Raw genomic sequence first — 17,246 nt, 5'->3', positions numbered from 1 at the left:
AACGCACAGGGTCTTCTGCTAAATTCCTAGAAGAATGTAGAATTGTCCCGTAGTGCATCATGCCAAGTTCTCCCATCATAAACAATATTGCTGAAAGACAAAATAGAACACTTAAGGACATGATAAGGAGTATGATTAGTCATTTTACCTTATCAGAAACTTTTTGAGGAGAAGCATTAAATCCCACAACTTATATTCTCAATAAAGTTCTAAGTAAAGCAATTGTTAAAATCCTTTATGAACTTTGGATAGGCAAAAAGTCTAGTTTAAAATATTTACACATTTAGGGTTATCCAGTTGAGGCAAGGCCTTACGGGACTAATAGAAAAAAGCTGGATTCCAGAACTGTCAGTGGTTATTTCATTGGATACTTTGAGAGTTCAAAGGGAATACAAATTTTATGATCCCACTACAAAGTCAATTTTTGAAATGGGAAATGCCTTGTTCTTTAAGGATATGGAGTTTAAGCTGAGAGGAAAGGAAGAGAGGGATAAAGTTAGGAATTTTGTCTTTGAGAAGGAATATATATTCCTTCTATCGCAATTGACTATGATCTGAACCAGTGACAAATTTTTGCTCCAGAATTTGTTCAAAATGAAATTTCGAATCAAGACAATATTCCAGAAACTTCTATAAACAATCAATAAATTGTTCCAAAAGAACAAACTCAACAACCACAAGAACAACTTCCATTAAAGAGATCCACTACAGAAAGGAGAAATGTAATTCCGGATGACTTTATAGTATTTTTCCAAGAACATGAGGATGGGATTAGATTGATGGAAAAAGATCCAATCAACTTTCATCAAGCAATACAAAGTGATAATTCTCAACACTAGATTGATGCCATGAATGAGGAAATAAAGTCTATGAAAAACAATGACATTTGAGAACTTGTCTCATTGCCCGAATGTATGAAACCTATTGGTGGCAAGTGGATATTTAAAAGCAAGAGAAATTCGTAGGGTAATGTAGAACGATATAACACTCATCTTGTTGTAAAGGACTTTACTCAAAAAGAAGGCATCAATTATAAAGAGACTTTTTTCTACAATTTCAATGAAAGATTCTTTCAGGATTATAATGATACTTGTGACATATTTTGATCTTGAGCTACATCATATGGATGTAAAAATGGTGTTTCTCAATGGTGACATTGATGAGATGATATATATGGTGCAACCAGAAAACTTTGTGTCAAAAGACCCAAAGAAAATGGTATGCAAATTAAATAAATCCATCTATGAGTTTAAGGAAGCTTCTCGTAAATCATATCACAAATTTCATCAAGTAATCATCTTGTTTGGTTTTGAGATAAATGCAGTTGATGATTGTATATATTACAAGTTCAGTAGGAGTAAATATATTTTCCAGCATTGTATGTTGATGACACACTGCTTACCTACAACGATATAGGGTTATTACACGAAACTAAGAGATTTCTATCAAATAATTTTGAAATGAAAGATCCTAGTGACACGTCTATTATATTAGGAATACAAATACATTGGGATCGTTCTCAGAATATCCTTGAATTATCGCAAATGAGCTATATCAATAGAGTACTTAAGAGATATGGAATGCAGGATTACAAACAAAAGGTACCCCTATTGCTAAGGGAAACAAATTTAGTCTCAATTAATATCCTAAGAATGATGCAGAGAATTCCTATGCTTCAGCAGTTGGGGGTTTGATCTATGCTTAGGTCGTCCGAATATAGAATTCATTGCTAGAATGCTAGGTAGATATTTCAGTAACCCTGTGATGGGTCATTGTAAGGCAACCAATCGAGTTATGCAGTATTTACAGGAACAAAAAGATTACATGCTTACATATAGAAAGTTAGACTAGTTGGAGATTATTGGTTATTCTGATTTTGTCGGATGTCAATACAATAGGAGATCCACATCGGGCCCTGTCTTCCTGCTGGTTGGAGGAGCTATATCCTAAAAAGAGTGTTAAGCATGCACTCATAACTTCTTAAACCATGGAAGCGAAGTTTGTAGCATATTATGAGGCATTCAATCAAGGAATATAGCTGCAAAATATTGTTACTAGGCTGCAAGTTTTTGATGGAATTGAAAGACCACTTAAGATATTTTATGACAATAAGTCAGCAGTTTTGTATTCAAACAACATAGGAGTTCAACAAAGTCTAAACTTATAGACATTAAATTCCTCGTTTTTAAAGAAAGAGTTCACAGTGATTAGGTTGCTATAGAACATATTATGGTAAACTCCATGATAGCAGATCCATTTACTAAAGGACTATTACCCAAGGTCTTTCATGAGCACACTGCTTACATAGGTGTTGTACATTTTGATGATATTCTAGTTTAGTGGGAGTTTGTAATTTTGGATGTTGTCTTTTTGAGACATAATTTTGGTTGTAGATACTCAAGTTTATTTCAGTATTAAAATATTCAGCTCCGTTTTTCACTCCGATTAAAGTTTATAGCTGATCTCATTAAAGTGTAAGGTACTAAAGAATAAAGTAAGACTAGTTGGAAATAGGCATGTTTAAATCACATTGCATGTAATTTCCATACTACACATCCATACTTGATCTATGTCATTTGATTGTGTTGATATAGGTGACAATCTATGGGTTTAGTTATGGTAATTGTAACGAAGACCGCTTTGATTCTATATTAGTATAATTAATGGACAAGATTGTTCGGAGACGCCTTTTGGTTATGATAGCAAAAGTGTTGAACTCATCACGTCATACACATTTATGAAGTAACATATGTGGCCCAAGTGGAAGATTGTCGGAAAATTATTAATTTGCCATGTGGGATGACATATGTAATTAATTGTGTATAAATGTTATTTTAAAGCTAAGCTCAAAATTAAAGTGATCTAATAAAAAATTAAATAATTGGGTTTAGGGCACCTAAGTAGAGTTTGGATCGAATTATATGTGTGGAGACCGGATTCCTTTAGAATTGTATTTTATGATGGACGAAATACTTATAAAAACTATATTTAGGTTTATAATCCCTAATTCACATACAATTTTCTCATTCTTTGTGTCATCCCATCAACACATGAATTACATATATATATATATAACATATTCAGGAGGAAGATCTATAAAACCCACAATCATGAACAAGCAATCTACATTCAAAAATCAAAAACAAAAGTTCAAGAATCCATAATCAAGAATCAAGATTAATGATTCGGAAGATAAGATTTAAAGATTATAATTCAAAATTCATCAATCGAGATACAAATTAATGGACCAAGGTATATTTCGCATTAATTAATTTTTTTCATGATTTAACATGAAGATCTTGACGATTATGTAAAGTTTATCAAGTTTAAATTTCATAAATATTCAACAAGCAATACTTATCAATGAACCCACAAAAATTCTACAAATCCCGTACCTAAAACATTATTGAATCAAATTTGATTTTATCATTTCTGTATCGGCAATTCAATATGGATGGATGGATATATACCCCATATATATGTCTCTCTTCCTGCTAAGTTTAAGTTCAAAAATTGCAACATGTATTTCTAGGGTTTTCAATGTTAATTTCGACCCAAGAAAGTAATGATTTTATAAAGCATAAAATGGGATCTGAAAATTCGATCCAAACATATCAAGTGACAAAAGTAGTAAAATCCCTAAAAGTGCAAGAAGATCAACTAGAAGTTGTAAGCATAGAAAACTCATGTAAAGCTGGAAAACAATACTTATCAACTAACCCAAAAATACATAACAGACCTCTTACCTAAACCCTATTTTAAGTTGAAGTTCAGAATGGCCGCAGATGTATTTAGGAATTTAGATATTTCGACCCAAGATAGTAACGATTTTGCAAAGTCTAAAACGGGATCTAAAAAATCAAGCCAAACATATCTCATAGAAGACAAATGTAGCAACACAAACCTTTTATCTCCAATCCGAAATTCTTCAATGTGCAGGAATATCGATTAAAAATCACGAGCATAAGTTTGTGAATGCATCCACTTAACTATCCAAAAATGGAATCCAAAGAAGAAGAAGAATGCGAGTAACCAACCTTTTGAAGTTAGGTACAAATAACACAAATAAAATACTATAAAAAGTCCTTTTATACATTTAGGGAGAAGCTAAATAAAATCGCGAAAAGAGTTGATGATTTAGGATTTGTACATTTAGGGATGCGAGAGACACAGTTGCATCTTAGGAGTCGATAGGAATGAGGGTTTCTAATGGAGGGAAAGAAAAAGTCCTTTTATATTATGACCTAAAAAGAAAATATTAAAAAATGACATCGTCTGGGGTTTATTATGAACATCTCTTAGGAAAACTGTTGAGAAAGTGTTCCAAAATTAAATTGGAGAAAACGTGCTTCTTACAACAGCAACTTCTTTAAGTGGATGTTTCACGTGGTTGTTGATAATTGGCTGCTTAATTGTCACTCTGATTGTGCTACTTAAAATGGGATGTGAGCCATTGGATTAAAACGTGTGGCTATGATCGAAACAGATGGTCTTTGACTTATGGGCTACCATTCTGGAAGGTTCAATTCATTCACCGTGGCTCTCAGAATTCGGCCCCTTCTTCTCTCTCTCTTCTCTGTGTGATGAAAACCCCTCTTTTCTAGTGATTAGGGTTTGAGTTCTTGAAGGTTTTTTCAGAAAATAATACCTTTAAACTCGTGTAATACTATAGATTCATACAGTCCTTTGTGGAACATGATTTACCATGTGATATGCGTTTGATTCGAAGGGATTCTAGAGAAGGCAGTTCGATATTTATGAGATCTTGGTGATCTCGGTTCAGTTTTCTCTTAAAGATGTGTGATTCTTTCAACAGTAGTTTTAGATGATAACTTAAATCTTGCAAAATTGTGGCATTGTAGACTTGGTCACATTGGTGTAAAAGGTTTAAAGGCTTTACAAAATAAATGTGTATTTGGAAAATCAAATATTAGTGATTTGTCTAAATGTAAACAATGTTTGATTGGAAAGTAAGTTAAATTACCTTTTCCCACTATTACTCATAAATCAAAATAAATTCTAGAATACTTACATGTTGATTTGTGGGGCCTTGCATCAATCTTTACATTGTCTGGTTACAAGTATCACTTGCTGATTATTGATGATTTCTCAAGAAAAATTTAGATATTTCTTCTGAAAACTAAAGATGAAACATTTGCCGCATTTAAAGATTGGAAAACCCAAATTGAAAATCAAACTAATTTGAAAATCAAAACTTTGAGACAGATAATGGACTAGAATTTTTTGCAATTATGAGTTTAATGACTTTTGTAAGTTGCATGGCATCTTAAGACATAGAACTATGACCTAATACCCTAGCAAAATGGCATTGTAGAAAGAATGAATAGGACATTGTTGAATAAAGTTATATGCATGCTTTTAAATTCTGGCTTGCCCAAATTATTTTGGGGTGAAGCTATTAAAACTGCTACATATTCGATTAATAGAAGCCTACAATTGCTTTACATTTTGATGTGCCTGAATCTGTGTGGACACAAAAGCCTGTGATCTATTATTACATGAAAACATTTGGTTGTCTTTCATATGCTTATCAAAATATAGGAAAACTTGAACCTAAATCCCTTAAATGTGTCTTTTTGGATTATCCTAAAAATGTCAAAAGATATAGGCTGTGGGTTTATGGGAAAAAAGGTTACAGGATTATTATAAGAAGGGATGTGGTCTTTAATGAGTCATGTATGCCATGGTTGGAAGGGAAAAAGGGAAATTTGACTAAAAATGATGTCCAAATTGAGGTAGAGCCTATTAAAATTGATAATACCACTTTTGTCTTATAGTAGCCCGATAAATAAAATGAAATTAGATTATTATTTTGTAATAATCTAACACCATAAGCCTAGTCCATTTAAGAAACGAGCTATGGAAGCTCAACCCATTTAAGATTATGAAAGCCCAAGCCATAAGTTACTTAAAAGTCCAACAATTTAAGAGATTAAGTTTAAGCAAATTTGATTACAAAGATTTAATGAATAACTGTGTTATCTCAATAGTCATTTACATGGTATTTCATATAGGCAATCCAAATTCGAATCACCAAGTAGATGTTTTATAAAAACTTTTTATGTGAATTACTTTTTAGGAACCTCTTCAAATTCTTAGTTAAAGATCAAATTTAACAAATTTAATGAATATACAACCCTCCATTTAGTTTTTCATTAAAAAAGAAGGTTACAAGAAGAGAAATGTCACTTTTTCATTACACCCCTCATCAAATCAAAATTTACTCTTATTTTCTATTAAAAAATATATTTCATGTCAAGTTAAGTTTAAGGGAATAACATGGGTGAGAAGAAGAAAGACTTTTTACACATTTTGTTTTTTTATATTCAAAAAAATTCAAGGTAAGTAGATGTACAAGTGTTTATTTTGTTTTCAAATTATGATTTTTCGATAAATATTTGAATGAAAGGATACCTCCAAGTACGTACTTCGATACTACAACAGTTTAAATGATCATTCTCTGGCTCTACCTATTATGATAATGCTACAGTAATTGGATTTTATCGGAAATCCATCTATGTGCGATGGTATGAATCTATAGTTCGAAATTTCTAATTTGATAACGACATTGATGATATCTCATGGGTTAATTCCCGTTTTACAGGTTGAATGATTTTCCTTGGGGCACGGATGATAGTAGAGGATGATGCAACACGCTATGGAGGAAGCCGATGATTTAATAATTTCAATTAGATCATGAAATATTTACATTTATATTTTTTGTATTTCTATGGATGTCATATGTGGAACTCTTCTAAGAATATTTCTTTGTGAATAAATTATGTTTGAAAGTAGATATGTGTCATAAAAATAAAATTACAAATCATTGTTTACAAAAAGATGTTAGCGATTTAAAGTTTTGATGTCTCTTCAAAAATTTCACTTTCTGGCTCGTCTTTAAAAATTCATAACTTTTTTGTTACTGACATTTTTATACAAAGCTAGTGGCATTGGATAACCTCATAAGTTAGCTATATAATGAACTTGGAATCATATCAATCCGATGTCGGTAGAGTTTTATATGTCGCATAAAGTAAATTGTACTGGGTAATGTCGTTGTTTTTAGCTTCTGTCTTGACTTCAAAAATTCATAACTCGAACGTTACTTGGAATTTCTGGATAAAAATAATTGAATTTGATAGTCTCATGGATTAACTACTGAATAAATTTAAAATCATGTGGTTTTGATGTCTATGGAATTTTATATGTCATTTTAAGTGAACTGCACCGATTTACCTTTTAACTGGGTCGCTGCTGGATTTTGAAAAATATTTTAATACCTCATATGATGCCGACGAAGGTTATTTTTTTATTTTGTCATATAATAAGGAGTTTTCTACTTTACACTAAAATTTCACGAAATTTCGAGGTCGATAGCTATACAAACGAATTTATTTTGTCAATTTTCATTTGAGATAAAAACTAAAACAATACCACCATTTTTAAAGTTTTGCCAAAATGTTTCACGTCAATGGAGGTTATCTTTTAGTATTGAATTATTTTTGTTATTTTTTTAAAAAAAATTGAATTAAATTCTAAAATTTAAATCTTTATACTTTTCGCTAAAAGTATAGTAAATTATTAAGTTTACGGTTAAAGTACAATTAATCTTGTGACGTTTCGATCCATGCAAGTCGGGGCTTTACATGTCTCCCTAGAAACAAAAACTAATGAGACTGATTATAATGAAAACAAGCTTGATTTGCTTGAAACTGAACAATATGATGATAATAATACACCTCTAGATAATTACCAGCTCACTAGAGACAAGGATGGGAGGCAAATTAGATCACCTGCTAGGTTCAATAGTGAAGACTTTGTGTCTTTGTTCACTTACCAAGAAGAAACTGAATCTGAACCTAGTCCCTATCATGAAGCCTTGAAATTTAAAGATTCTAAGCGGTGGTTGAGTGCTATGAAAGAAGAGATGTCTTCCCTATACCAAAATAAATCTTGGGAAGTGGTTGATAGACCTAAGGATAAGAAGTTACTTGATTGCAAGTGTATTTATAAGATAAAGGAAGGGGAAGGTGGCACTAATAATTTTAGTACAAAGCTAGGCTTGTTGCCAAGGGTTTCACACAAAAAGAGGGCGTGGACTATGATGATATTTTTTCCCCCATGGTTAAATATACAACTATAAGATGCACTCTTACTTTAGTTGTGCAATTTAAGTGGAAACTTGATCAACTAGATGTAAAAACCGCATTTCTATATGGTAAATTGGATGAAGTGATCTACATGAAACAACCTTTAGGATTTGAAAAAAGAAATCCTGAAAAAACTGTGTGTTTGTTGAAAAAATCATTGTGTGGCCTAAAAAAGCTCCAAGATAATGGTATAAAAGATTCGATTCATTTGTCTTGAAGCTTAGGTTTAGTAGAAACAATTACGATACATCTCTTTATTGTAAAGGAAATGGAGGTAAAAATTCTTTGTATATTGTGCTTTATGTTGATGATATGCTTCTTGCTAGTGCCAATGAATCTGAAATTGATGATATCAAACACAAATTACAATCAGAATTTGTTATGAAAGATCTTGGTTCCGCTAAAAAAAATAATTGACACGTATATTATAAGAGATGAGAAATCTGATTACTTGTTTTTAAGTTAACAAGAGTATGTGAATAAGATCTTTAAGAAGTTTAATATGTTTGATTGTAAACCTGTGACTTTATCTCTTGTCAATCATTTTATTTTAACATCTGTTTCGTGTCCAAAAAATGAAGATAAACTTGAAAGAATGTAAAAAATACTTTATGTTAACGCTATTGGTTCAGTCATGTATTTAATGATTTGTACCAGATCTGATTTGGCTTTTAGTATTAGTGTTTTGAGTAGATTTTTACGGAATCCTGGTGAAATTCATTGGGAAGCATTGAAGTGGTTATTGAGATATTTAAAGGGTTCATCTAACTTGGGTTTGATATTTAAAATGGACAAAGAAGGGGTAATTTTAAAGAGTTATATAGATTTTGATTTTACTGAAAATAGAGACTATAGAAAATTAACTTCATCTTATTTTTACACTCTGTGTGGTATTATGATAAGTTGAAAATCTTAGTTACAAAAAATTGTTGCTCTATCTTCCATCGATGCCATTAAGAAGGCATATGGCTGCATGGTTTGTTGAATGAACTTAGTTTTATAGACATTGATCCAATACTGTATTTTGACAATCAAAGTACAATCCATTTGAGTAAGAATCCCATGTTCCATGATAGAACAAAATATGTTGATGTAAACTACCATTTTATAAGGGATATTATTTCAAAGGTTTGCTGAAAACTAATAAAATACCTACTTTGTATAATTCATCTGATATGGGAACTAAGGTGATACATTTAGATAAGTTTCAAAACTGTTTAAAGATGTTATCTATTGATTCTTTTCATTGATTGTACATTTATAATAGAGCAAATGAAATTATAAATGTTGGTGAAGCTCCTAGTTGCACTATAGGCTTAAATTTTGGAAGCAATGTGGAGATTGTTGAGAAAGTGTTCCAAAATTAAATTGGAGAAAACGTGTTTCTTGCAACAACAACTTCTTTAAGTGGATGTTTCACGTGGTTGTTGATAATTGGCTGCTTAATTGTCACTCGGATTGTGCTAATTGAAATGGGATGTGAGCCATTGGATTAAAACGTGTGGCTATGATCGAAACGGATGGTCTTTGACTTATGGGCTACCATTCTGGAAGGTTCAATTTATTCACTGTGGCTCTCAGAATTCTGCCTCTTCTCTCTCTCTCTTCTCTGTGCGATGAAAACCCCTCTTTTTCTAGTGATTAGGGCTTGAGTTCTTGAAGGTTTTTTCAGAAAATAATACCTGTAAACTTGTACTATAGGTACATACACTCTTTGTGGAACATGATTTACCATGTGATATGCGTCTGATTCGAAGGGATTCTAGAGAGGAGAGTTCGGTTTTAAGAGATCTTGGTGATCTCGGTTCAGTTCGTTGGTGGAATAGCAATTGGTTCTTTTTGATATCTTAAAGATGTGTGACTCTTTTAAGGCAGTAACTGTGTTGTGAGATCTATGTAATCTGGTCGTTGATTCCTTCGTGGATTTGGGTCTGCCTTGTTGGTTCTCATAAGATAAGTCTTAGTGACTTGGTTCTTGTAATATTTTGGAACATTATTATATACTTGTTGCTTGTTTTTGGGGCTTTATAGTGCAATAGAGCTTTATCCATTTTAATGGATGTTCAACAAGGGATTATGCGTTAGAAGTAGTTGTCGAACCTCTGGAGTTTCGATCGAAAAATTCTTTGTATTGATTTTTATTTTCTGCACTTTTATTACTGTTAGTATTGTGGTTTGTGAATTCGTGTTAATCTTGGATATTTCTCTACCTTTCAAAAACAATACTATAAAAACGTCGACTTGGATGAAATTTGAACAATGATTGCCGCAACTTAAATTTTTCTTTCTAAATAAAATAGTAGTTGCCAAATTTGTAACAACTTAACTTATGTAAGTGGAAAGTTTAAATCCAACGTTTATAATTTTTTTTTTATCTATAAATAGAGAACAATTTTAACAATTTAATATTTTAGACACGTTTGAGACAATAAAATCTATTAACATTTTATAACTTCCTGTAATATCTGAAGAGAATACTCTTAATCGTGCAAGGGAGCAGGTTTTTGAAGTTATTTTTCTTAAAAATTAATTTTCAACTTTCAATATCTTCGCGAGTATTGAAAACTCTAAATTCATTGTGTGACAAGTAATAATTACAATAAGAAAAACATGTCATATATTTTTGATACATAAGAAGCAAAGAACTCGAGAATCATACCGAACCAAAACAAGTTTACAACACACAAAAATAAATCAAAGAATATCTCACTCATAAATTACTAATAGTAACATTCCAAAGGAATGGGGATGCTTTATTAGAAATAGATGTTTATAAAGTTCTTATTTGAACTTAGAGGGCCAGGTATTGGCATTACCTAGAATGCCAATTTTATTGCCAATGACCTATGCGTACACAATTGAGAAAAATAGAAAAAAAATAAAAATGAGATTAGTCCACAAATAGAACCTGTTCGGTGGAGATTATAAGAATTAATTTTTTTATCATTAGAAAAAAAGTGGGTCTTATTTATGAGTGAAGAAGTAAAAAATGACGGTTGAAATTATTAAATAACGATCAAAAAATTAATTTTTTGAGGTGAAAAATTGTTACCTGACAAGGGCATGATACTCTACACATACTATCTAGTATGTACAAAAAAAAAAAAAAAAAGGTCCTCTTGGCACATCTCCAAGTGGTAAAAGGGAAGGGTGGAGAAATCCAGCTTTACTTGAAACTGCTGCGTCAAGGGTTCGAATCCTGAAATATGAATTTGGCTCTTGAGTAAGTACAAATGTACAAGCAGCCTTCCACCCTGTACTCTTGAAGGTATAACCTACAATTTACCTCTCTCACGATACTTCAGGGTAGGAGCGATGGGGGATCCTCAAAATTGGGGTTCAACCTTTTTATTTTTAGTATGTACAAAAATCTAGAAGGGGAGGCGGAGGGAGAGGGGGGGCGAGGGAGAGAGAGAGAGAGTAATTAATAATCAAATAAATAATAAACAACTAATACACTATTAGCAAATAAAATAAAATTTAGAAAGAAAAAAGAGTTAATGTCTTACTTTATGGGGGAAGGACGTTTGAAAGGGGACGTTTTTAGCAAAAGTGCGTCTAAGTTCTCTTCATCTGAACCTTTGTAGGTCCCACCTAACCCCACTCTCTAGATTTCCTCTTTCTCTCTCTAACACATATACGATTCTCTCTCTGCTTGTTTTTCCATTCCATTTCACCTACTTTGTTTTTGCGTTGCAAACAACGGCGCGGACAAGCCTCTCCAGTTCTTTTCTCCCTTTGGACGAAACGTCTATTTTGATATTTGTGTATAAACTGAGAGAGAAACCCCCCAAAAAGTTCACATACTGCAAAGAACAACAAGAATTGTTCTATTTATTTAAATCTCAGTGAAATACTTGCACAAAGATTTCTTATTTGTACATGGATTTTTTGCTTTGAACAAGGGGTGCGGAGTTCTTGAAATTCTCTTTCTTGGCTAATTTTTTCTTTGAGATTCTTTTTTCTGGGTGGTTTTTTTGGGTTTTGGTTTGATTGAACTGTGGTTTAGATTTTCGCATTGGTCGGTGATGTCAATGCAGTTTTGGATAAAGAGATGATGATGTTGCAGAAAAATGTATATGGTTGTGTATTTCTGTACAATAAAACGTCTGCATGCAATGCAAAGATAAGATCTGAAGATTGAATTTCCAGTATTTCATCAGGTAAAATTCGATCTTAACCGCATTTCATTATTTTCGTTCTTTGATTTTCCTTGTATTTTATGGTGAGTTCTTTATTTCAAATCTTGTAGTTTAGTTCTAATTTAATTTTAATTTTAATTTTTTGTGTTTTATTATTATAATGGAAATTCTTATAGGATTAATTTCATTTGTGAAAAGTACAATTGAATAAAAAATATTGCTATTTTAAACTTTGGTAAAACTTGTGGGTCAGATCTTATTTGGGTCTGAGATTGGTATTTTTCTTCTCTAGCAGGTCGGTAAAATTTTATTTTATTTTCTTTATTATTTTTTTTAATAAAAGTTTTTAAGTATTTCTGAAAAGACTTATAATTATGAACATATTTATATATTTATAATGTGTTGTAAAGTCATAGAAATGTATATTGCAAATGGGTTGCAATTTTCTTTTTTTCTGGCTGGGTTTTAATTGGATTTAACATTTTCCAAACAGGAAATGAATGCCAGAATATTCTGTTGTGAGGCTTTGATACGATTGGTCAGTTCTACTTGGATATATTGATCTGCATTGGGGGGCTAAATAAAATAATACTCTATCCGAAATAAATGGATTGAGGAATCAGTGCATTGGATGCAATGTCAAAGACATTAGCAGTTGGGCTGTTGATTTTATTGTACTCAATTTCAATATCATCAGCTGAAAATGGATTCCCTCGATGTAATTGTGATGATGAGGGATTTTGGAGCATCGATAGCATTCTCGAGTGCCAAAAAGTGAGCGATTTCTTAATTGCAGTGGCCTACTTTTCAATCCCGATTGAGCTACTTTACTTTGTAAGCTGTTCGAATGTTCCATTCAAATGGGTGCTCTTTCAATTCATTTCCTTCATTGTTCTATGTGGTATGACTCATTTGCTGAATGGCTGGACTTATGGGCCTCACCCATTTCAGCTAATGCTTGCTCTCACTATTTTCAAATTCCTCACTGCTCTTGTTTCATTCGCCACTGCTATTACTCTCATCACCCTCATTCCTTTGCTGCTCAAAGTCAAAGTGAGGGAATTTATGTTGAAGAAAAAGACTTGGGATCTTGGTCGAGAGGTTGGAATTATAAAGAAGCAGGAAGAAGCCGGCTGGCATGTCCGGATGTTGACTCAAGAAATCCGCAAGTCACTTGATCGGCATACAATATTGTATACAACTTTGGTTGAACTATCAAAGACATTGGATTTACATAATTGTGCTGTCTGGATGCCCAATGAGGGTAAAACCGAAATGAACCTGACTCATGAATTGAAAGAAAGGAACTTCTCAACTCTTTATAACGAACCTATCCCAATCAACAACCCTGATGTACAAGAGATTAAAATTAGTGATGGAGTAAAGTTACTTGACCCCGAGTCGGTCCTTGCTGTTGCAAGCAGTGGTGGAACTGCTGAACCAGGAGCTGTGGCTGCAATTAGGATGCCAATGCTGAGGGTTTCCAATTTCAAAGGTGGGACTCCTGAAATTGTTCAGGCCTGTTACGCCATTCTTGTTTTGGTTCTTCCTGATGGACAGGGTAGAACTTGGAGCAACCAGGAACTTGAGATAGTAAAGGTAGTTGCTGATCAGGTTGCTGTGGCTCTTTCACATGCTGCTGTGCTTGAAGAATCTCAGCTTATGAGAGAGAAATTAGTGGAACAAAATCGAGCACTGCAACAAGCAAAACAAGATGCATTGATGGCGAGTCAAGCACGGAATTCATTTCAAATGGTAATGAGTAACGGATTGAGAAGGCCCATGCACTCCATTCTAGGTCTGTTATCTATTCTGCAGGACGTGAAGAATTTAAGTGATGAACAGCTGCTTCTAGTCGATGCTATGGTTAAGACAAGCAATGTCGTGACAACCTTAATAAATGATGTAATGGATACTTCGACAAAGGATAATCAAAGGTTCCCTTTAGAGATGAGATCTTTTCAGCTACATTCTATGGTAAAACAAGCTGCTTGCCTTGCTAAGTGCCTTTGCGTTTATCGGGGTTGTAATTTTGTCATTGAGGTTGATAAATCCTTGCCCAACCATGTCATGGGTGATGAGAGAAGAGTATTTCAGGTTATTTTGCATATGGTTGGAAATCTTTTGAATGGAAGCAAAGAAGGGGGCTGTCTTACATTACGAGTGTATTTAGTCACTCGAAGTCAGGCACGGAATGATCAGAGATGGGGCCACCGGGGATCAAACTCATCTGATGGATATGCTTATATCAAACTTGAAGTTGGGATTTGCCATACTGGTTCTCCTGCTGAGAGTTCACTTACTGCAAATCTATATGGTAGTCAGAGGTACTCTGGTGGAGTTGAGGAAGGCTTGAGCTTCAGTGTGTGCAGAAAACTAGTTCAGGTATGTCTGGGAATTTGTTATATTTGACTCATAAATGATTGACTGAATTGATAAAGCCTGGATATCTGTATGAAAACATGCACGGTAATTGTTGATCTCCAACGCCCCTTTATCCATTTTTCCATGCAAACATTAGAATTGCACCTTTGCTGGAATTCTCCCTGATGTCATTGATTAGAGACCGCCAGCAACACGTTGGAACTTTTGCCTTGTGATGCCAATTGGATGCATTTTGTCTTGGTTTCAATTGCTAAAATTCAAATGTGTTTGACACGTGACTTGCAATTATTTTCATCCAACAATTGGCTCTTTCTTGCGGCTGGCTTTAAAATTTCTATTGTTGGGATATCGTCTTCATTAGATACTTGTCTCTCATTGTTACCATCTTAATTCAATTATTTTTCAAGTATTATCGACTTTCACGCTCTCAACAGATTGCGCTAAGACATCATATATATATATATATATATATTTTTTTTTTTAAATATACATAAAATCTATGCAAGACAATATACTTTTCACTGAATTGTAATAGAGGAAGAGATTGTTTAGGTTGCATCTGTGTATTTAATTATATAATTTTTTGAAGTTATCTTTCCCTTTCTTTTCCTGTCTTGATTCTTTATATGTTTAAATCATTTATTTCCTTCCCATTACCATGTGCAGTTAATGCAAGGAGACATATGGGTGATACCAAATCCAGAGGGTTTTGATCAAAGCATAGCACTTGTTTTACGGTTCCAAACCCGGCCATCCATATTAACCAACAGTTCAGAACATGGGGGACCTTCAGAACATCTGCATTCAGACTCTCTTTTAAGTGGCCTCAAAGTTCTATTAGTTGATGGTGATAATGTGAACAGAGCTGTGACGCGGAAGTTGCTTGAGAAGCTAGGGTGTGTTGTCTCTGCCGTGTCATCTGGATACGGATGCCTTAGCACTCTTGGTCCTGTGGTAAATAAGTATCAAATTGTTCTTTTGGACCTTCACATGCCTGACTTGGATGGCTTTGAAGTAACCATGAGAATTCGGAAGTTTCGTAGCCGCAGCTGGCCATTGATCATTGCCTTGACTGCAAGTGATGATGAAGATATGCGAGAAAGATGCATGCAAATAGGAATGAATGGTGTTATTCAAAAACCAGGTTCCTTACAGGGTATTGCCGGTGAGATTAAAAGAGTCCTTCTGCAGGCAAATAAAATTTTGTCATGATGATAGTATTGCTATACTGTGGAGAACTATGGTGTCAGTTTGATTGAGAACATAAATGTCAAATTTTTAGAATTAACTAAGAGAATTACTTTTCTATATATATGATCTCCACCAAGTATTCAGCAGAGAGATGTTACATTAACAACAGTAATAGTCAAAATGGTAATAGAAAAGATTCATTCTCTCTTTCATTGCCTTTATGCACATACTTAGGAGCCATTTCCTTTTTGTCGTGAAAAGTCCATGTGACAAGCAACAAGTTATGTAAAAAGTACAAATACTCTATAGCTTTTCTTTTTCTTTTCTGTAACTGTTTTTGGTTCGACAGCAATATACATAAAATAGGAAGTCGATTTTTCAACCTGAAGGTTTATAGTAGTTTAGAGTTCAAAATAATGTGATGGGAACTGCAGTGTTCTAGTCTGAGATATGCTGATACGAGTTTTTGGATTACAGTTGCAAATTTGACTAAAGTCAGTGTTAAAACCTGCTTAACACTGAATTTAGTATTATAGGAAATCATTGATTTTTTTCCCATTTTGGTAAATACATTATGTTGCCGCTGTCATTACTTGGCCATCGAATATGTTGGTTTCTTGATAAGCTTCGTAGAATGCTCCCTTATCTATGCAAGCCATTTGTTGGTGCTCTGCGCATCACTATAATAGTTCCGTTTCAAGTACTTGTCGACAGGTCAACATAAGCATTTGATGAGATGAATAGGAAAGCTCCACAGCCCAATTAATCATGAAGACAAAAAACGCATGCCCCTAGAATTCATCAGTGCCAGGTACTAAAAACTCTAGTGAATAGACTCTCACATCTTGTTTTGGCCTTCTTTATCAGTGTCTATGGTATCACTATCACACTGAAGCTTATGTTGGAGTTTGTGTGTGTTCTGATCTGATATTATCCCATTCTTCGTGTGTGTGACTGAGTTTGACTCAATTGTGATCAACCTTATCGCTGACTATGACATCATTGTTCTTTATTTGTATGCAATGTATATCTTATATGATATTCTCCGATATTCTGTAGTCGGAAGTGTATATGAGTTCGACTTTACTACGTTTAACCTACATATAGCTACTTGCATGTGGAGCATGTGCTTCCTGGTGGGAGGTATGTGCTCTTTGTTGTGTTTGGGAAGTGCAAATGATACATGGTGGGTATGGGCAAAGAGACTCAGCATGTGTGTTACTGTGAACAATTGGAAAAAATGAAAAACCATGCATGAATTTAATTAGAGTACCGCTCTCTCTCTCTCTCTCTCTCTCTCTCTCTCTCTCTCTCTCTCTCTCTCTCTCTCTATATATATATATATATATATATATAT

At 33.5% G+C, this 17,246-nt stretch overlaps 1 protein-coding gene across 1 annotated transcript; it reads left to right on the top strand.

Moving 5' to 3' along the window:
* The first annotated feature begins 11,830 nt into the window (after positions 1-11,830).
* LOC111393342 (ethylene receptor 2-like) lies at positions 11,831-16,271 on the top strand. The gene is made up of 3 exons (XM_023018840.1): positions 11,831-12,334; positions 12,807-14,698; positions 15,365-16,271. Exons 2-3 carry the CDS (start codon positions 12,950-12,952, stop codon positions 15,908-15,910), a joined length of 2,295 nt encoding a protein of 764 aa, XP_022874608.1. The 5' UTR covers positions 11,831-12,334; positions 12,807-12,949; the 3' UTR covers positions 15,911-16,271.
* The last annotated feature ends 975 nt before the right edge of the window (positions 16,272-17,246 follow it).

Source organism: Olea europaea, chromosome 4 (assembly GCF_002742605.1).
Source record: "Olea europaea var. sylvestris chromosome 4, O_europaea_v1, whole genome shotgun sequence".
NCBI classification, from domain to species: Eukaryota; Viridiplantae; Streptophyta; class Magnoliopsida; order Lamiales; family Oleaceae; genus Olea; species Olea europaea.
The sequence above is the reverse complement of the archived record's forward strand: the minus strand, read 5'-3'. Positions and strand labels throughout refer to the sequence as shown.